At 35.8% G+C, this 22,113-nt stretch overlaps 1 protein-coding gene across 3 annotated transcripts; it reads left to right on the top strand.

The window, feature by feature from the left end:
• Positions 1–642: 642 nt before the first annotated feature.
• Positions 643–22,018, top strand: LOC127845860 (vitamin D3 hydroxylase-associated protein-like). 3 transcript variants are annotated; one of them, XR_008033440.1, is made up of 20 exons: positions 643–675; positions 2,460–2,571; positions 2,928–3,008; positions 3,612–3,725; positions 4,275–4,331; positions 4,657–4,729; positions 5,217–5,305; positions 11,230–11,291; positions 12,024–12,142; positions 12,525–12,612; positions 13,095–13,135; positions 13,364–13,488; positions 14,620–14,745; positions 15,025–15,122; positions 15,610–15,715; positions 16,814–16,857; positions 18,304–18,343; positions 18,644–18,748; positions 18,876–19,015; positions 20,931–22,018. XR_008033440.1 is itself a non-coding variant. In XM_052377029.1 (20 exons), the coding sequence occupies exons 2-20, from the start codon at positions 2,473–2,475 to the stop codon at positions 21,054–21,056; spliced, it is 1,740 nt and encodes a 579-aa protein (XP_052232989.1). In that variant the 5' UTR covers positions 646–675; positions 2,460–2,472; the 3' UTR covers positions 21,057–22,018. The 3 variants fall into 3 exon arrangements, 2 of the variants coding, with proteins under 2 accessions (XP_052232990.1, XP_052232989.1); XM_052377029.1 differs by having other exon boundaries at positions 646–675; positions 18,644–18,755; XM_052377030.1 differs by lacking the exon at positions 20,931–22,018 and having other exon boundaries at positions 18,858–18,890.
• The last annotated feature ends 95 nt before the right edge of the window (positions 22,019–22,113 follow it).

Genomic DNA, 22,113 nt, shown 5'->3' with positions numbered 1-22,113 from the left:
ACGCCTGCATTTGCTAAATATATACATAAGCATCCAACGTTGTGTTTTTTATTTGCATCGGTTTATTCCCGTATATTAAACAGATGTCTTGGTTTGGTCGTCGCATGCGATGGACACAATACATCGAACCATGTGTTGTTTTGATGAATAGCTTTTGAAACGACACCTTAATTTTGTTTATTGTTGAAATAGATTAACTACTTAAATAAAAAAAGGTTTAAAAATAAAATCATTTTCTGAACCAAACGCAAAGGTGGTATGGATTAGTGTATGAATAATGATTTCTTATGAATACATATTGAAGTAGGTTTTTAGTTCCAACTACAAGACCTACGGTGAAAATAAGAACCAAAAACCAGCTAAATTGGGTATGCCAAGTAAACGAGGACATGATAAACTACCCATTTTCACAATGAAAAAAAATATGGTATTCCTGAAACGTGAATAGTTAGATTTATCTCCTTCAGGCGCTATTTGAATTTTTTTTTTGTGATTGCGTGCCATGCGTTTTCAAACTGATTGTATAAGGGAAGCAACTCAAACTTTATATTAGGTCACACTCATAGCAGTCATTACATCCTTTTTAGGAAGCATATATTGATACATATGCCTCGGCCTCCACCTCTACTACAGTTTGCATACGTGAAATGAGTGTCCATGGATTTTGATAACTAGGTACGTAATTTCGATCACGTGCGCATGAATAAAATATATTGAGTGTTTTTTTAATGCCAACATATTAGAACAATTTATAAAATATCTTTATCGCATGTCATTTCGGATAAATATTTCGGACGTTCTACAAATTGACCTTTTCATATTGTTCTTGAAAGTCTATTTGAGTTTCAAAGAAATTGATGTAAACTGATAACAATTAATTATATCGTGCAAACACAACCATGTTTTTTTCATATAAACGCGTAATTCATAGTTATTTTGCTAACAGTTGCTATAAATTTTTGCAAAAATTCACAAAAAATCACCACAGGCATAGTCCGTCAAAATCTATAATCACAGCGGGTAAACTCTAAGAACCATTGATTTGCTTTCAGAGTAGAGAACATTGACCATTGTTTTGAGGACAGTACAGTACTATCTCAATTGTAGCTAAAGAAACTTCAGCGTACAGTTTATATACATGTAGTATTGAACGACCTGTCAAAAATCATAATAAGCGACTTTAAAAGTGGCCTTTTCACAGATTTTGGCATGTTTTGAAGTTTTTCATTAAATCCTTTACATTGATAAATGTAAACATGAAATTTTAAAAGTTCCAGTAAAAAATCCAATATAAAATTTAAAAAAGGAAAAAAAAGTAGCCTGCGGCAGGGCTCGAACCAGTGACCCCCGGAAACCTGATGTAAAATCGCATTAGCCAACTGAGCTATCCTGCCAGCCATACATAAGAAGCGTATTTTATACGTCATATAAGCAATGTTCTTAGTTTAACATATTTTAACGACAACAACAGAACTCTCCAAATTATTCAATCGTTTCGCGTTGCAACGCTTTATAATTTTTAGGTTTTTAAATCGTCAAAAGATGCATATAATGGCTATATTAAACCATGGCGAATGTCCAGTAATACTGTTTCCTCACAAATATCAAAACTTAACCGAAAATTTGCGAATCTGAAACAACTTTTTTCAATGTTGTCTATTTACCAAACCGTGAAAAGATCCCTTGGTAGCCAGAACTATCTCAATTGGTGTATTTTTGCCACAGGCAAACGTATCATAAATTTGCCCCCTCTCCCGGACTCTACCCCCCCAAGCTTACCCAAGGGGTTCAAGATTGTTAAATGTACACCTATAGGTAATTATATATAATACCTTTACGAGGGGTATTTTTTCAAACTGTGTATTTGTGTCGATATACGTTGTTGAAAAGTCAAACCAGACACAACAGGTGTACATACATTTAACAATCTGGAACCCCTGGGGTAAGCTCTGGGGGCGGGGGGGGGGGGGGGGGTCCGTGGGGGGGGGGCGGTAGGGTCCGGGGGGCAAATTTATGATTCTGCTGCCTGTGATTTTTGCTACACTGTGTTTTGTCTATTGAGTATATAATTAATGTATATAGTAAATAAGTACATGCATCCCCCAAGTTGCTACGAATAATGGCAAATGCTCTCGGAATTTGGGTATTATACATGTTGCCTAATCTTGGTGTGGTCTGATTTTCTTAAATGTGATTTTCTTTAATGGTCGTTTGTCTTTCTCCTTTGTTACTGTGTATCATGCGTTGGGCTTCATTGCATAATTTATTGTAGTAAATATGGTCAGTAATGAACAGGCTCACTCCATTCTCTCAACAATTCAAGAAAATCTAAAACATGCTAAATATGATATTTTAAAATGAAAACTTTTGCATATTTTGCGTATTATGATCAAAATAATGTTATATGTATCTGATACTATTTTTACCTTGCATTTATAAAATCATTTCCTTTTTTTCAGAACACAATTAAAAATGGCAAGCAACAGCTGTAAGGTTTTCGCTTTTGGTGCTGGAGCAGTATTGACAATTTTCGTTGTAGAAAGAGTAAAGAAATGGAAAACTGCAACTCAGGTATGTGTGGTATTTATTTAAAAGTATTATAATATATATCTATATCAAAACATCACAGAGCGATCATTGAATTATTAAATAATGCTACAGTGTTCTTACATTTACATTTTCCATTCATAATTTGCAGATTACAGGTGATATAAGCAATCTTATAGTCAAGGATCTATCCATCCAACAAACAAATATTGTCAACGTCTTTATTTGTGTACACAATTATTTTGATTAAAAAATAACAACAACACAACGTATTAACTCGTTTAACTCAAGAAATGTAAAAAAATCTAGTGATTGTAATGCGGATTTGTGGTTTGTTACTGTAATTGTACTATGCTCCAATACCGCATTCATTATTAAAGGTTGGCAAAAAGATTCAGAGGAAGCGACAACAATGCAAGGCAGCTAGAGCAAATGTTGAGGAGGTCTTACGGGAATGTGGGGTACTGAAATTACTACATCTAGACGTTTTCAGTATGCTTTCCTTTAATAATTTTTTATTCAATCGCTCCTAGCTGCGTATTGGTCTACGTTGTTTGAACATGTTCAATGGATGTGCTCCATAAAAAAATAGTTTCGCTTCGATACAAACAGATGGTCACTTGATTAAACAAGTAACAGATAACATTCATATGATAAAACATATATGTGTCGTGCTCTGTGAAAAGGGGGTTTCATGCATGTGCTTAAAATGTCGTCCCAGATTAGCCTGTGCAGTCCGCACAGGCTAAACAGGAACATCAACTTCCGCCTAATCTGGATTTTTGTTTAGAAGAGATTTTCTTTAAACGAAAAATACCATAAAAACAGAAAGTGTCGTCCCTGATAAGCCTGTGCAGGCTGAACAGGCTAATCTCGTATGATTCTTTACGCGCATGTACTAAACCCCTTTTTTCACAGATCACGGCCTATTTATTATTATTATGTAATCATCCTTCCAGATTACATGGTTGAATATTTTTGCACGTTTATTAACTCTAATTCTATTTGAAATGATATATTTTATGTTAAGTCATGCATTCACTCATATTACTATGTATGTTAAGATGACATGTGACCAGGCGAAGACGATTGTTGCATTACCATATATGGAGCTACAGAGACAACTGCAGAATGGTTCGCTGACTGCATTACAAGTCCTGCATGCCTACCAGATTATGGTTAGTGGTAGAAACAATGATTTATTTTTTACTGTAATCCCGCATTCGTATATAATTCTCTTCAGGAGTGTTTTTTACCCATTTATGCATAGCATCTTGATAAAAAAGGCCTTGGCAAACAGCATAGACCCAGATGAGACGCCGCATGATGCGGCGCCTCATCAGGGTCTGCGATGTTTGCTTGAAGAAATTAAAGAAATATTCTAAATATAGAAATAAATATACTAGATATCACTAATTTTGGAAATAAATTGATCCAATTTAGAAGGATGGAAGAGTCCACTGGGCATAAATGGGTTAAGCCTTGTTTCAAATTACGTTTGTTCTTTGTTTTTACGGAATGAAAAATATATTTTTTATTTAATACTAGTAATTTAGTTATACAAAATATAAGTATAATACTATTTTTAGGTTTTAATTATTCATATGTTTGATCATTGTATAGCTTGGTCATAGTATTATTCGGGCGAAGACATATTAATCATGTCGTTTTTTACAATGCAATATATTGCTTGTATGAATACGTTTATCGTGATTTTTTTGTTATAGGCATTAGAAGCAACGGACAGACTCAATTGTGTGACAGAATTTTTGCCGGAGGCTGAAGTAAGTTGTATAAAAAATATAATCATTTAAATTTCTATTTCTTACATAGTTGTCCCGCTAGCGCAGTGTTTCCCCCTCGCGTTTCCTACATGGGTTCAGTTCCTACTCCTGGTGCTTAAATTGGTGGTCACCATACTGGAGATGTGTAGTTTTCTTAGGGTCAGCCGGTCTCCCCCACATGCACATGGCCATGCCAAAATTGATGTTCTTTACAATAAGATCCAAACTGCAGATATAATTAAAATAAAAACCAACTTGTTTATGTGATGGTCTATAGTGTTATATATTGTGAATACTGCAACAACGTGTGTATTGTTTACTTCAGGCTATTGCACAATCTCTGGATAAGTTAGATAAGAAAAATGGACCACTTCATGGAATACCAGTTAGTCTTAAAGGTAATGTGCAATCACGTGATAAATTTTCTTATGCTGGGGATCTATTTAAAAGTTTCCGATAATTGACATCTACACAGAAGCAGATTCTTACAATCTCCGTAAGTGAACTTTTTGGAATATGCAACGTGACTTACGCCTTTGATGTAATGGAAACAAAATGCGTTGTTGTAAGTAAGCAACAGTTGTTGTTTTTGGATATTTAAAATTGCTTATAACTATAATGACTAAATGAAAAAATCTAAGTGCTAAGCATTTGATACATTTACATTAACGTTTTTCATAAAGAAAAGTTTGTACTATTACATAATGTAATGTACCTAAACGTTTTCAAGTTGATTGTTTATGTGCTGTAGTTATTCAGGCACTTTTTACTTTATCACGTATAATACATATAGTATATGCATGGGGTATATCGGGAGACCGCTACAGTGGAAGTGTTATATAAAAGGTATCTACATACCATGTTGTTGCGTTTGTTGCGACCCAGAAAGCTTCGAACTAGCTGGCAACGACTCATCAGCAGGGCTGGGACATTGGCTCGAAGACTACAAATCACAGGACGCGGTTATCATACAGGTAAAACTTACAGGTGTCTTTAGTTTGACTATTCACCGAATAGTTCGAACTACTCTACTCACCTTTTCGTCGGCTTTAGACCCAGGTCAAATTTTTTGGGTGAATGGTCAGTGACGAAGACCATTGATCCTTAATTAAGTCGAACTGTTCCCGTTTCGAATAAAATCCTATATCGCGTAGGGTCAATCGTGCCGAAGGTGTTCGGCATCATAGCCGCGTCAACACATTAAATGATCACTCTATTTGTCACAGACATGCGAGCAAGATGTATTTACCAGTTTCAATATGGTATATGATAGACAGCTTAAACTATCATAGCCCAACCTCCGCACAGAGATTGGACTAGAACCACCAAAGCTGGATCCAATCCCTACCTTCATACCCAACCACGTGATGATAGCCAAGTCACTGGTACAATAATTTTACCGTTGTTATTTGTTAATTGAGGTAAATAAAATTTACCATGAACCTTAACTTATTTAATATTTTCAAAATATAAAAGAAAATGATGCAACTTTATCCTATATCACTTAAACGAAACAAGAAATATCTTTAAAAAAAGATATACGGCGTTGATTGTGGTCGATGTTTATGAACGATCAAAAGTTATCTCTATGAGATAAAAAGTAGCGGATGCCTTTTTTCTGCGCAGTTCTTAGCTACATCACAAGCAAATCAATTACGGGGTGTTGCGCCAGATTTCGTGGCTTATTTTGCTTTATGTGATATTATTACTCAGATATCTATATTTACAGAATAGAAAAACACAAGAAACATGAAAATAAACGAGTGCATATAGGTCAGCCGGCAATACTCGAATCTTATTTAATTGCATAATTATAGTATAGTGAATTATTGTGCTCATGCTTAATAAACTGGTCTAAATGGATAAATATTTCTAATTAATTTTATCAAAATTGGTCCTTATCATGCAAATGTTGAAAACATATTAAAAATCGATGATTGACATACCACATCTTTATTTAGTATCTTTCTGATCAAAACAGACTTCAAGTGCACAAAGTTTACGAGACGGCGTTTATATAAAGATTTCTGCAACTGACCGCAAACTGACCTTGATGCCTTGCGGATTGGAATGCAATGCATTAAAGTTAGGTAACAATTCTGCTGCTGAAACGACGGCTTGTTTACGCCAACAGTACACGACCAAGGCAACAGCTGTGCCTAAAATATTGATATATCGACAAAGCGAATAAACGAACTATTTACTCCATCAGACAAAAATAGCATAGATTACAATTTTTTCCTTCAATGAAAAGATCGCAACCCCTTCTGCGAACTCCGGTGATGACCTGTATATAAACTCTGACTTTTACACACTGGCCGCGAATTGACCCGAAACCTCGCGGGTTGAAATGCAATGCAAGTAAGTACTAAATATGAGAATATAGCCTTTAGTATAAACGCTTTTGCGCTGGTAATTCTCTGAAAATAAAAGGTGAACGCACAAACTGTATTTATGTCGAAAATTTATTGTAAAACTGTTCTATCTATTGAGCCTTTTAATTAGAGATAAAATTGTTTCATGCAGTAAAACAGTGTTACAAAGACGCGGATATGTTTCCAATGTTCTGGTGTTATACTCAACTCAGCCAATGGAATAAATGAAGTGTATTCATTCGTACCTAGCCGCGGTAAATTTTATTTGAATATTATTGGACACTTACAAAGGTCAAGTCAGGGTGAAAAGCTGGCTTAAAACAGCTTACGCCGAAAAAAATCTTACAAAATCTGGTAGGATTTTCACATGATTGCAGAGATTGAGAGCAAGGAACGAAAACTCTGCGTGTAGATTGGTGTACCGCATCATAGCCGCATAAAAACCTGTAATGATCAATGTACGGAATACCGTTAGGGCCAACGTGGCCAACACATTAAAATCCAGAGGGCAAGAATGCGAGAACGCGATAGTATTATGGCGACAATGCAACAATACGATGACGACAGTGCGACAATACGATGGCGACAATGCGACTGTACGATGGCGACAATGCGAGAAAGCGTTAGTACGAGGACGACAATGCGACAGTGAGCTGACGACAGTGTGACAATACGATGTCGACAGTGGGACAGTACGATGGCGACAATGCGAGAACGCGATAGTACGAGGACGACAATGCGACAGTGAGATGACGACAGGCCAACAGCATAACTAAAATAATCTGAGTAAGATGAACATGATTTAACAGGAGACTTGACATTTGAATACATATCCTTAACTATTCTAAGCAATTTGCCTTGAATACCAGACTTAAACATTTTCAGCCATAATGCATTACGGTATATACTATCGAAACATTTTAACATGTCGACGTAAATTACATACAAACCTTTATTTTCATTTAAATAATTTTGAACAATTGACATCAGTATAAAAATAGCATCAACAGTCGAATATCCTTTCCGAAATCCGAACTGCGCATCCGAAATAATAGTATTTTCATTGCAAAAACTTTCGATGCGCTTATTTAAAATCGTGGAAAATAATTTTGAAAAACAACTTACTAGAGTAATCCCTCTATAGTTATTGACATCGTTTAAAGAACCTTTTTTATGCAAAGGGATTATAACGCCTTCTGTCCACTTATCGGGAAAGAAACCCGATACAAAGATACCGTTAAATAAGTCACACAAATGGGCAGATAAAATATCAGCACATTCAATAAAATATTCATTCAAAATACAATCACTGCCAGATGATTTATTACGTTTTAAATGTTTAATTGCATACTTAACTTCTTCAACAGATATAGGTACATCAAGTTCAGGAAATGTTGAATTTTCTTAGTTAAAATCATTATTTAGACAGAAATCTTCTGCTTCAGTATTACAAAAATCAGACATATTGTTACTAAGATTGTTAAAAAACCGTGTAAATTCTTCTAAAGATATTTTGTTATTTATGACGCTATGTTTTGATTTAAAAAATCGCACAAAGTCTCTTGGTTTGTGTTTCCTTAAATTTTCAATATTCAATATTTTTTGTCTATAACAAGAGGCTTTCTTCTTACGAATTAAATCTTTATAGTATCTCTTACTTGAACATAAACAATCTCTATTTGTATCTGTTTTACAAGAGTTAAAAACACGTAAAGCGCCGCGGCGTGGTACAAATTTCGTGCAATAACGCACTCATGATCAAACCATTCCGCATGCTTTATACAGGTATTTACATTGAAACTAGGGTTTGTACTATAAACACGGCTTTTGGAAAATAACGGGTCCGCAACGCTGCGAATGGTATCAGTAAAACTATTCAAAACGTCGTTAATTGATGATCGACTTGAAAAATCTATATGTTGCACAATATTATTAAATGTAGGTAACAATAAAATAATCCCTGAGCGAAATTGCTCGCGTAAAACATCGTCCCATTTATAATTGACATCAGTGTATGACTTAAACTCTGATGGGACATTATTACAAAACAAAGAGAAATGTAGCGGTGCGTGGTCACTAAATTCATTGAAGTCGTGCACGTCAAAATCCGATATAGTTGAAAATGTGATTTCTTTTGTCAACAAAAAATCAATGACAGACGTACCGTTATGAGAATAAAAAGTATGCTTGCAGCTATTGCCAACTCTGCCATTAACAATGCGTAAACCTGTGGCTTTACATAAATCTAATAGTTTTACACCATGACTATTTACTAAAGTATCTATTGAGGCCCTAACTAAGGTGTTATCTGGGCAATAATCATCATCATCATATACAGTGTTAATTATGTCTTGAACAATATAATCATATTTATTTCCAACTCTACTATTTAGGTCGCCTACAACAAAAATTTGGCCATAGTTCAGAAAAGTAAGTAATATCATTTTCTAAAATTTCAAAGAGATCAACGTTAAGTGTATTGTACACTGGAGAATCCTGCCCCCATAAATAGGTTGCACATATATACAAATCATTTGGGGTATTAAAGAAAGTATGGTCAAGTTTTGGCCAAATAATTGTATCATAGTGGTTTTTTACAATTTCAATACCATCAGATAATTCAGATTTAATATACAAAACAATGCCACCACTATTTCTTCGAGCTTTTTTATGTTGGAATTTTCTAAAAAAGTTAAAAGTTAAATATCCACTTAAATTTATATCGCTATTACTATTTGACCATGTTTCATACAGAAAACATGTATCATGATTGCTCAAAATATTTACAAAATTAGGACATGACTTTTTACAATCTGTTAGACCGTTTATGTTCCATGAAAGGATCTTAACATCACCGCCGTCGTGCTCCTACACTCGCACCGGAGTTCCGTCTATGTAGAGGGTGTCGTAGGCCAGGTACGCTCGTTTACCCTGCCTCCTCGCCTCCTTCATTAATGGCACCAATTGTCCTCTTATGCAGGACTTCCTGAGGGAATTGTTCGAAGACACGATAACCAGTACCTTCCATCTCTTCCTCACATTTTCTCTGTCTTTAAAGAAGGCAAATTTGGCAATAATGTTTCTAGTTTTACCAGGCATCGGGGTCCCAGGTGACCGGTGCACACGCTCAAACTGTATTGAGGCTGCTTCTTCCTTGGCTAATTTCATTTTCTCCTGGAGGAATGACCGCAGCGTGATTTCCGCGTCTTCAAACGTGCCGGTGCGTGTTTCCGGTATGCCAATGAACACCAAATTGTTCCTCATGGACTGGGATTGTAGATACACTATTTCATCTTGTAAATTATTTCTCTGTTTCTCCAGCTCACTAACCTTACTATTAACCTGATTCAGAGCAAAATCAATACTTTCAGTTTTTTCCTCAACTTTCGCCACTTGATCCCCCAACTTCCGGTTTCTGTCATCGACCACTAGCCAAAGCTTTTTCAGTTCAGATTCAAAGCTGCTGACTTTCCTTTCTACTTCTTCAAGAGTATGTAACCTTTTCTCTGTGCTATCCATTCTTGTATCAATTTTTTTCAAGTATGCCAACAACTCCCTATTTAATGGTTCTGCCATAGTTGCCATAGCTGGGACTTTCTGTTGGTCAGAGTTACTTGCAACACAACTCACACTACTAATATTACTAACACATTCACTGAACACATTGTTATCAATTTCTAGAGATGTTACACACTCAGTTTCATAAAGCACAGCATTCGTCTCAGATAAAATGTCACTCACCGAAACGTTTGTATCTCCGGACGGGCCTCTTGGTTTGAAAATTTTTCCTTTGTTTACTTTTCCACTTTCACTACCACTACTACCTCTACTTTTCCTTTTTTTATATTTCCCCATAACATATATCCATCAGTTATATACACATTTTGATCGTTTTCTACTCACTATATGATGTATTTGAATTATATTAGCTTAGTTTTGTTTAATATTTTACGAGCTCGAAAAAATGCAACTTTTCCCGCCTAACCACGTGACCATAATTTTGTAGCACAATACTAGCAACATAAAAATAGCCATTTTACGATTTTGCTGTTGGTAGTCTTTATGTACCTATCTGGTATGCATGAATGAGTTTTATGCTGTTCAGCAGAAAATTATTTGCAAATGACTATTAGTCGTTCATATTCTTACACTTCTTCTTGTGAATTTTAATTTAGTATTTGATTTATCAACGTGTTTTATGTTATGAAAAAAAGTGAAATAATCGTAGATTTTAGCTGTAAACATTTGTTCAGTCGTTTCACGTCTTTCAGATAAAATATTAACACGTCTCTTTTTGTTGAGAATCGCTCCCGGTTTGAGTGTTTTAATAGCACAGCGTACACAGTCTAGAATGACGTTAACGTATAAATGCCCTCCTTCAATAACATGTAGGAGGTAATGACCGTAAAAATAATTGAATGATATAGCCTTAAACAATGTACGCCGCAAGGCTTTACCAATCGCTGGTTTGACAATAATTGTGTCGGTAAGAACACCAAAGAAAACTTTGATGATCGTTTCAGGTCTTGAAGGACCTTGGAGCGGTTCCGTTTGTGAGAACAAATGTTCCACAGACCATGATGCTGTACGTACTATTATGTTATTAGTTAATTTCCGCGCTTATTGAAAATTGTGAGGTATTTTTATGTAACATAATTAGTTTTTTGAAGTGAGTCTAGTTATAAGCTTTTATTTGTAGAATTATACGTAATGAGAGAAAAGTTGTCTAACACATAAGGTTTTGTTTTATTGCTTGACGATGATATCATATACAACAAAACCCATTTAGTTAAAGATCTCGGTTACCCGATTTAACTATATATTCGGCGGCTATGTAGGTATCAATCGATTTTGTCCTTTCATGATGTCATTTATTTTATTGTACTAAAGTTTCAATTGTTCAATTCAAACTTCGCTTAGAGTCTTATATTCGGTGTACTTTTAATCAATACTCATTCGGTTTACGTTATACACTTAAAAACTTAATGTTGACGTCAGGGTTTTTCGGTCAGAATTTGTGACCCAACTTAAAAGATAAATATTTTTCACAACATACTGCCTAAAAATTATTAATAAAAGGTTTCAAAAAATGTAAATAAAATTAAACATTTATTGAACTTCCGTATGCAGCTCTATGTGTTGAACCTTTGTTAATATAATATTGAAAACACGTATTCTCAATTTTCAGTATTTGTATTTAAATATCCAAACTTTAGTCTTAGTTTTAACGGCACGATTATTTCCAGTCTAAAGGACGCTGCTCCGTTCCCGAAATAGGGAAAAACACTGGCACTATGTTGTTGTTTTTTACATCCAGTTCTGAGACTAACAACCCTATATTTGGAAGGACCTTAAACCCCGTTGACCTCAGTCGAGTACCAGGAGGATCCACAGGGGGCGAGGCGGCCCTTATAGGGGCCGGGGCCTCTGTTTTAGGTATTAGTTGTAAAATGTATTAGATGTATATAGAGCGTGTGGATAATATTATTTTACACTCTTTGTTTACGTTTGGATTTGTTTGGTATTTAGCTTAAGTTTTTTTGTTTGATATTATGTGCGTGTTTATTTTTTAAAAGAAGATTGTTTTATTTGAAATCCCCTTGAAGTTTTTAACGTGTATGCTTTACTGAAACTAAATGTTGCGGCCATGTTGGTCTTAAGCAGATTTTACTTTTGTGTATTATTGAAATACCATACTATTAGATATTCAAATATTTATAATATCGTTCAATTTAAATAAAGCTCCCAGATATGTATTTGTAGACACAACGCAGTTAATGAGATACACAATACAGTTCGAAAATATTGTCATTTGCAGGTTTTGGAAGTGATGTCGGAGGCAGTATTCGACAACCGAGTCATTGCTGTGGCTGCTATGGGCTTAAACCCACGCTAGAAAGAATGAGGTCGTTATCCATTGTCAATGCGATCGTGTTTGTGTGTTTCCTTAAGAATGGCATTGATATCTGGTCGTAACGGATTTAATTTCGTGTGTGTTCAAATACCGGCATATTATGTTTTACATTAACATATAAATACTAGTATATGATATTTACAATTTCAGGTTAAGTGAGAAAACAGTGTTTTGCCTTAATGTCTTTTATTTATCACGTTTGTTTTAACATATTTTTGTTCTTTAACAGGCCGATGTTTGCATCGACAATTGCTTTATAACTTACTTATCACGATGTTAATTTTATAAATCATTAAACATAACACATAGTGAAATGACCGGTTGTCAGTCATTTGTTTCCTTCTCTCTTTCACCGCATATCTTGAAAAAAATCCAGCCCGTAAATATAACGTATCGAACAAATAGTATGTGAAATACTACATATTTAATCTTTAGTGCACAGTTCGATGTTTTACAAGAGCCTCTTTCTTTCAGCCGTAAGGGGCACATTTCCCTCGCAAAAGGCCAGACACTAAGTAAGAATCTTAAACATGATTTTGTGGAAAATATAAATGGAATTCCTATTAGTAATACTACTCAATATTTAAACGGAACATAATTGCTCGGATAGTTGTATAAACTTTGAAACGATATAAATTACATTTGTTAAATATATATACCATGTTTTCTTTTGTGCTTGCGTTCAAAAAAACACATCGCAAAGCGTAAGTTTTGTTGTTGTTTAATATTGCAAAACTTTGCAGTATCTGGCGCTGTCGGGCCGATGTCACGTGACTTTGATGGTATCTTGGAGTCATTAAAGCATTGCCTTAGCGACCTGCACTTCGCTCTCGATCCACAGGTGGCGCCCCTGAAATTCAACGATTCGGTACGGTTGCTATGAGTGCGTTAGACTTTGTCAATAAACGGAGTGTATAGTTCCAACAATCACGTGAGCCTTGCTCTGAGAAAACCGGTCTTAAAGCATTGTCGAAAAAATGTAATCTCTGGTTAGCCTGTGCAGTCTGCACAGGTTTATCACGGATGACACATTTTGACTACACCAGATTTTCTTTTAGAAGAGACATCCTTTAAACGACAAGTACCTAACATGCGGAAATTGTCGTCATTGATTAGCCGGTGCAGACTGCACATGCTTATCTGGGACGACGCTTAACGCACAAGCAATATGCCCAGTTTTTCAAGAAAGACGCTCGTATTCAGGTATCGGGTTTTGTGTGGCGATTGCACAGTTGAAGTTTTCTTAAATCTCCAGTTTCACGTTTGCTCATATCGTTGGGCTACCGAGAATTTTATTTCTGCATCTTGCAACACATTATTTCAACGTTGAACGCTTTTATTAAAGTGTGTAAATGTGGATATTTTAGCAGCACCGTTTCTTGTATATTGATAGGTCTTTGTTACAGCGAACGTCTGCAGAAAAAGTATGAAAAAGTATGAAAGTAGCTGTTTTATTCTCCTTGTCAAAATTCACGAATAGATCTATTCTCAAGCTGATGTCCAATTACTATAAATATAGTCTCAATAATTATCTAACGAAAAAAAAAACCTTTAAAAAAGCAAATAATGGTAAAATATATGAATTGTTGTAGCCATTCGGAAAGAATTTTGTTTTATCAAATGCTGTCGTGACGTGAATCGGTCACGCAAGTCGGTTGACAATTATTTACATGTAGTATAACAGAAGATATATGTAAATAACAAACTAACACTGTTCATGTGAGCCTTGTTCTGAAAAAAAACTGGGCTTAATGCATGTGCGTAAAGTGTCATCCCAGATTAGCCTGTGCAGTCCGCACAGGCTAATCAGGGACGACACTTTCCGCCTAAACTTGATTTACGGTATGGATGGACTTCCTTGAAACTAAAAAAATACCATAAAAAGCGGAAAGTGTCGTCCCTGGTTAGCCTGTCCGGACTTCACAGGCTAATCTGGGACGACACTTTACGCACATGCAATATGCCCAGTTTTGTCAGAACGCGACTCATGTTATTTCAGATTTTTAGCTCAACACAGCCGCTCCGTGTCGGTTTCTACGACTACGATGGTTATTGCCGTACTGTTCCCGCTTGCGAGAGGGCTGTTCTGATAGCAAAAGACACCTTGGAGCGACTGGGACATACTGTATGCTACTTCCCTATTGTATTTATGAAATATTATAATTGATACTGGATTCGAACCGGCAATAATTACTGGCACACTCGACATTTTTCCTGTGTACTTAAGACTGATACCGGTTACAGTGAAATTAGGAAAATAAGCGTAGATGTCAACCACATTTTTGTTTCAAATGTATGAATAAATAATTGTTAAACATTGTCTGTATTCACTTGCACAAAGTGTTTCCACTATTTAAGATGAAAGTAAGGCATCCGTACATAAAATTGTAATGATATTATCTAGTTGGTAGCTTTCACCCCTCCTCACGTCAGGGATGCCATACCGGATTTGTACATTAAAACTATAACAGGAGACCGTGGGGAACAGTACATGTCACAGCTGTAAGTTCTTTAGTAATATTCTTAATATGTGAAATAACATGAGCCTCGTTCTGCAAAAACTGGGCTTAATGCTTGTGCGTAAAGTGTCGTCCCATATTAGCATGTGATGTCAGCGCAGGCTTATCTGGGACGATACTTTCCGCCTAAACTGGATTTTCACTATGAAGAGTATTTCTTTAACGAAACAAATTGTAAATGCGGAAAGTGTCGTCCCTGATTAGCCTGTGCGAACTGCACAGGTTTCACTGGGTCGACACCCCTTACGCCCATGCATTTTACACAGAGCAAGGTTCATATTGTCTTTAGGAATAAGCTTGTACAGAAGTGCGTGACTTTTGTGTAACGTATTTAGTGTTTTCTGCTCTTTGGTGTTATGTTAATTTTACAATTAAAGACGATATTGTCTTTTTAAATAATTTTGTGACATTTTCCTGTCATATTGTTTAATAATAAAGTATGTTCTTGTTATTCAACGTGCGTTCTGTAGGCGAAAAGACATCGTTGTTCCTGAAATTGCTAAGTTGACATTTCCACATACTCTTCCGCGATGGCTGCTTTGGTTGTTATCGTGGATAGTGCAAGCCGCTGCGAAGGTATGAATTTCGTTTAAGCATGACTTCTCGTGTATGCTCTACTATTATCAAAAAGTTCGAGCTCTACTACTCACCCGTTTGTCGGCTCAGTTTTCAAGTTAAGGCCTGATTGCAACAACACCATATCTCTCTGTCTACTACGGGTATTAAATTGAAGCTGCACACGTCTGTTCGGCGTTTGTTTCTGACCAAAGCGCATAACTCTGATGGTCTTTAGAGTCCTTTTTGTACATCGAAAATTTAACTTTTAATTTGCTTGCAACAATTCTATATCACTACATTTCACACATAAAGTAAAAAGAACTTTAAATATATCTCAGTAACAACAACAGAATGCCATCAAAGGGGCAGAATAGTCGCGTACGCTGGTGTGTAATAGCTGTAGTTTGCATGATATGATTCGTGATTTTCTATGCACAAAGTAAGACAATTTTTTTCCGAGACAACGTATTGCAATGTATTTGAAATAGTGATAACAGTATTGAAACACACAATATGTCTTATTAGCTTATTATTGTTGCAGAAATCAGTAAAAAATATAACATAAAAAATTCTTAAAGCAAAACCACCATTTCTGCATTATGCATGCTTAAATCCCATGTTTAATAAGGTATTACAATACAACTTGGACACGCATATTTTTTTGTTTTGCAATTCAATTCAATATGTCTTTTTGCATATTTGTGCAGCTTTGCCAAATAGTGAAAAAATGAAGACCATTATTTATAAGTTCTAATAATTTGTAAATAAAAAATTTGCGGAATGATCATCATGACATGTCAAAATATGCGCTCGAAAAGACTTCAATTTGGTTACCTTAGGTTATCGGATTTACCAAATTAACTGTAATGTTCATCGGTTTGTTAATCATATAAAGGTGAGATATATGATTTACTTTGATGGCGGCGATGCTCATTTCAGTCCGTGTCGACAGTTGTTTCTGATTGTTTCTTTTAATATAAAGCAACTCATGCTCCTTTCTGTTAGTTAACATTCTATGCTACAGAAGCCAATAGGTTTTAATATGATATTCATAAGTATATTTGATAATACGTGTATTTATTCCTCAAACTTAAACACTTTAATTCATTTTTACAGGATCCGCAAGTAGGACGAGCATTAAGGGCCCCTTTGGGATTAAGGTAGGTTACCTTAATAAAAGTAAACCTAATAATTCTATGTTTTGAAATAACGTCATACTGCCTGTCTTTTTATCTATAAAGACAAAGATAGATTTGCTATAGTAACAAAACATGCACACCAATTAATGTCATAGGTCTGCATTATTATTACGAATTCAATACCACTGTTTTATACTATGCTGTTGATGTGGATTATTTGTAATGCATAGTGTATTGTGTCTCGTTTGTAATTTTTGAAACTTATTATTGTATTACCATTATATTTTAATAATGATCAGAACATTCTTCTTAATCGACATTTTATGGTAAATTTATGCTCTATATTGTTATTCTCCCGACTTAGTCGCCACTTTTCCGTAATTTAGAATTTGAATTTTGGTTGCATTGAGTTTGCGTCGGTCTGAAACGAATTTCGATGATAATCGTTTTTCCACCTAATGTCCGTATTTCCGTCTTTCCGCCTGCCACACTTCTTTTCAGCGCGAGATCTCAGCCACTTATGTTCCGAATTTGATGAACACAGGCTGCAGGATCACGTGACTTTTTTTGTGGGGTTACCCCTTTTAACTTTCATGGATTTAAACACGATGGCTAGTGGTGCTTAATTTGAAATAACTTTTTAAAACAATTTTTCTTATGCTGCTTATGGCCATGCGAAATACATCTGAATTACTTTATTTAATAAGCATGTGTTCTTGTTCAAAATTTGATTTGTACTACACGGCTACGCTTCACGGAACGTGAAATGTTGTCACCGATTTCTGACGTATTCAAGGATTTATTTTTATACCTTAAGACATCGGCACAAACTGCAAGAAAAGCTGTCTTTTATGCACAAAAGATTTTGCAACTGTATTTCAATAACTTGAGATATTTACAAAAATAAAGTTCTTTATGGTGTGATTACATCCTGTCAAGCCCGTGTGTAAACCCCTGAAAACCCCGTTGATTCTGCACCCTGAACATTTACATGCTCCATAATGCGCGTTGTTGTCAGGTCGTTCCACTGGTTTTCAGAGTTATTGGCATTTGCTTATTAATATTGATTTTGTAATGGATATTTTGTTTCCGCGCGAGATCTCATCAGCTTATGATCCGATTTTGAATAATTATATGTACTAGACTTGTTGGGCGGACATGCGCATAATGTATGCAGGTATAACAAGGAATACCGTGCTCTGTGAAAAGGGGGTTTATTGCAGGTGCGTAAAGTGTCGTCCCAGGTTAGCCTGTGCAGTCCGCACAGGCTAATCAGGGACGACACTTTCCGCATTTAATGATATTTTTCGTTTACGGAGAGTCTCTACTTAGAAATCCAGTTTAGGCGGAAAGTGTCTTCCCTGATTAGCCTGTGCCGACTGCACAGGCTAATCTGGGACGACACTTTATGCACATGCATTAAACTCCCTTTTTACAGAGCACGACCAATATTTGTTTTCTTTGTAGGGGTGTAAATGATTGGTTCCAACATGCTGTACAATTGCAGGTAAATTTTAAAGGATTTTTAGTTTGTTTGATTGTCATCATGATGGTTTTAATAAACACAAACCGAAGTTCGCAATGCAGCTCGTTGTTCATAGCAGTGTATTTCGATGAAAAATAAACTGATGATCATTTTTGTATGAATTCATACCATTTAGGCTTCCGTAGCCGTTTCATATCAATAAGCGGTTATGAAAAGCTTCAAGTATGTAACATAGAAACCAACGCTCCAGTATGTATAAAATGTATTCCAAATACCTATAAAACTTTTGCGTCTTAAATGTGATTGTATTGTCTTTTCGAGCAATTCAAAGACGAGTTCCTAGCGTCGTGGAGGGAACTGAAACTAGACGCGGTTATCTGTCCAGTGTCTGCAACGGTTGCATTACCACACAGTGAAACCGTGAATGTAATCAGTAAGATTGATTATAATTATATTTGTCGTGTTATTTTTCGAATTTTCATTTACATTTCATGTGTAACGGACATATTCCACGAGAACCATTTTTGCATTACAGCTTGATCGTTTACTTTAGATACATTCAGTTACGCCATGCTGTATAATATTCTGAACTACCCTGCTGGCTCGATGCCCGTCACTAAGGTTACCAGTGATGACGTCAGCAATATGGCGAAATACCCCAACACGACGTTTGGGAACAAATGCGTTATCAAGGTCATATAACAGATATACACACTTTTATAAACAAAGTAAAATGACATCAGAAAATGTATTGTACTAAAGTGAGTCACACATGCTCACCCAACTTATGTAACAAATCCAATGTTATTATACACTTATACTCTGTTTCGCTTTATAAAATAAAAGAAGCAGACTAATACGAAGAGTACAGCTGCAAACCAGCACCCGATTGTATAAACGCTGGTTAAAGTTACCGCTCGGTAACATTCAAACCTTGGTAAGTTTGCGGTTATTCAGGTATAGAAACCTTCAAGGTAACTCGATTGTATAAACACGATATACCGCAAAGTAACCTAACAGCGCACAGTGGAATTTAACCACCGGTAACTTTAACCAAAACATTCCCACAATGCATTTTCTAATGACGTAATTTTCGCGCGAAGTGTCACGCTTATAAACAGCGACATGTATTTTTTTATCAAATTCATTTACAAATGAATTCACAATAAAATAAAGTGTAACTATGAGTTCATCAAAATGACCAGGTACAAATTAATAATGCTGTCGGGATTTGTATCATTTAGCGGAATCCCTGGTGCTTCCAAACTGCAAGAGAGTGCTTTCAAAGACGTCTATTCTTCTAGGTGTTCTAGATGTAACATAAAAATTATACATGGTCGTCGTAACATGCTAGACTATTCTTCTAATTTGGCTTATGTTTACAATAAACTTACTTACTTTCTTCTACAATGAGGGAATTTACCATAGACAAATAAAACAGTGTTCAAGTTTAAATATATCTTTGTATGCAGAGTTCTGCAAATGCAACCGAGTTCACCAACGGCTATTATTTGTGTCGTGTTTTGAGAAAACTGGGCACAATGCATGTGCGTAAAGTGTCGTCCCAGATTAGCTTGTTAAGTTCGCACAGGCTAATCAGGGACGACACTTTCCGCCAAAAATTGATTTATGCTAAGAAGGGACTTCATTTTAACAAAAAATGTCATTAAAGCGGAAAGTGTCGTCCCTGATTAGCTTGTGCGAACTGCACAGGCTAATATGGGACGACAATGTAAGCACATGCATCATGCCCATTTTTCTCAGAACACGACACATTTGATAAACTGCTCCGGTTAATTTTAACAGCAGTAATGTGCATAGAGTACATGACGTAGCGTGTGACAAAGAAGAAAGTTTATTGAGTTCTTATTTGAATATAATGATATGATGGCATAAGGGTCTTTATTTACCTATGCTAAAATAATTATCAAAGACCCTAGATGCAAACGCGTCAATTATTGAATTAAATGGATTATTTATGGATTTTAAAGGATTATTAAAGGTAAGATACTAGTTCGAACGTGTTTTTTTTGTTTGTACTTTTGTTCTTCCCTGTTCTCGGAGAAATGCTTTTAACATGGACGCCATTGATGCATCGGATCACAGACGGCATACCCATAATAGAATGTACGAAACACGTTCTGTGCGTCCTTAAATTCGTCGTCCGAAGTCGGAAATCGTATTGTCCTGTAAATTAAGTCAAATAAAGTGTCAGTCGCTGCAATTTGTTGTTTATTCGTCGAAATTGTGAAGGTCGTCGATGGTTAGCTTTTATAATGTCGCGCGCCGCGGCCATTTTGTGTAAGTTACCTTTCGGTTACTTGTACTTACCCACCTAGGGAAGCAGGGTATGTTTTATCTGGGTTTTAACCGATCGGTATAACTAACCAAATTTTATACAAACGCTTACCGACCAGTAACCAACATGTTACCGACTTTTAACCGCCGGTATGTGGTTAACCGCCGCTTTAACTGTTTATACAATCGGGTGCTGGTGGTAATATTTCAGTTAATCCATAGATTAACAATAATTTCGTAGTTTTACTAAATGAACGTATGTACATAATATTTTACTAAGTTTACAAATAAGACGAACCTTATTTTGCAGTGCATGCAAGGTACGGAAGGTTTACCTGTCAACGTGCAAGTTGTTGGTCTCCCCTACCAAGAGGAACTCGTGCTGCGCGTCATGTCGGAGCTGGACAAAGGTCTGAGAGCTGAGCAGGACGGCTAGTTACATGACATGTATGAGGTATGCGTTGGCGACAGTTGCTACCTCAAGCGGTATTGATCTTGTAGTTTGTTATTTAAATAAACCAGCTGCATTACCCTCTATAGACGGATGACGCTCAAAATTATCGGTTAAGTAATGTGTTCAGGTGAAACAGTTTTTTGCTTGGAATTTTTTTTTTATTTGTGTTATTTGAGACTTGTGTTTTGTATGCTTTTTATGCCACAATGTGTATTCGTCATTTGTATGATAGTGTAATGTATGAACTTATGCATGTTATAATCTTATAAAAGGTCTGTAAGATTGTGTTTGTATAATGCGCTGATTTTATGGTTATATATATCTATTGTATAATCAATATATTATGTTCTAAGACTACCGATTTTACTTCAGATACATAATATTTTTTAAAGTAACATATTAATGATGTGTGTGTGTTTTTTTAAATTTATTTTCTGTCTTAACTATTGTATTCTGGGCCTGCAATCAAAAAGTACTGAATACAATGGTGTCTTATATTGATTGTTCCACTTGTTAATAGAACGTTGTATCGTTCTGTTTTGAATATATTTTGTATAAATTAAATGTGATGATATCATTTTTAGCGAGGCTGTTTTCGGAGAAAACCCGAGGTATTGTCATAGCCTGCTCGTCGTCCTACGTCCGCCGTCAGCCGTCCGCCGGCGTCGTGCTAAAACCTTTACATTGGCTCTAAAATCAAAGTGCTTCCACCTACAACTTTGAAACTTCATATGTAGATGCACCTTGATGAGTTCTACACGCCACACCCATTTTGGGTCACTAGGTCAAAGGTCAAGGTCACTGTGACCTCTAAAAAAAAAAATTCTGATAAGCTTTCGCAGCCGAGCGTGGCACCCGTTATGCGGTGCTCTTGTTGTATTTGGCACCCTATAAGTTTTGTGTATACATATGCATATATTGAATAAAAATATTTTGTTTCTTTACTTTGTGGAATTTGTGTTAATTGTTCTGTTCTTATAAAATTAGTTTATTTACGGAAATCACGATCATGCTATTTCGGGGTTAATCACAGTTTCTC

The sequence above is a fragment of the Dreissena polymorpha genome, chromosome 9 (genome assembly GCF_020536995.1).
Source record: "Dreissena polymorpha isolate Duluth1 chromosome 9, UMN_Dpol_1.0, whole genome shotgun sequence".
In the NCBI taxonomy this organism is placed as follows: Eukaryota; Metazoa; Mollusca; class Bivalvia; order Myida; family Dreissenidae; genus Dreissena; species Dreissena polymorpha.
This window is presented reverse-complemented; position numbering and strand designations above follow the sequence as displayed.

What these genes read in the sequence shown, in the direction of transcription:
- LOC127845860 (XM_052377029.1), top strand. Translation starts at nt 2,473, where the DNA reads ATGGCAAGCAACAGCTGTAAGGTTTTCGCTTTTGGTGCTGGAGCAGTA. An exon ending in AATACCAGTTAGTCTTAAAG is followed by an intron (nt 4,730 to 5,216) that starts GTAATGTGCAAT and finishes GTTGCGACCCAG; the next exon opens with AAAGCTTCGAACTAGCTGGC. An exon ending in GTTCCACAGACCATGATGCT is followed by an intron (nt 11,292 to 12,023) that starts GTACGTACTATT and finishes TTTTACATCCAG; the next exon opens with TTCTGAGACTAACAACCCTA.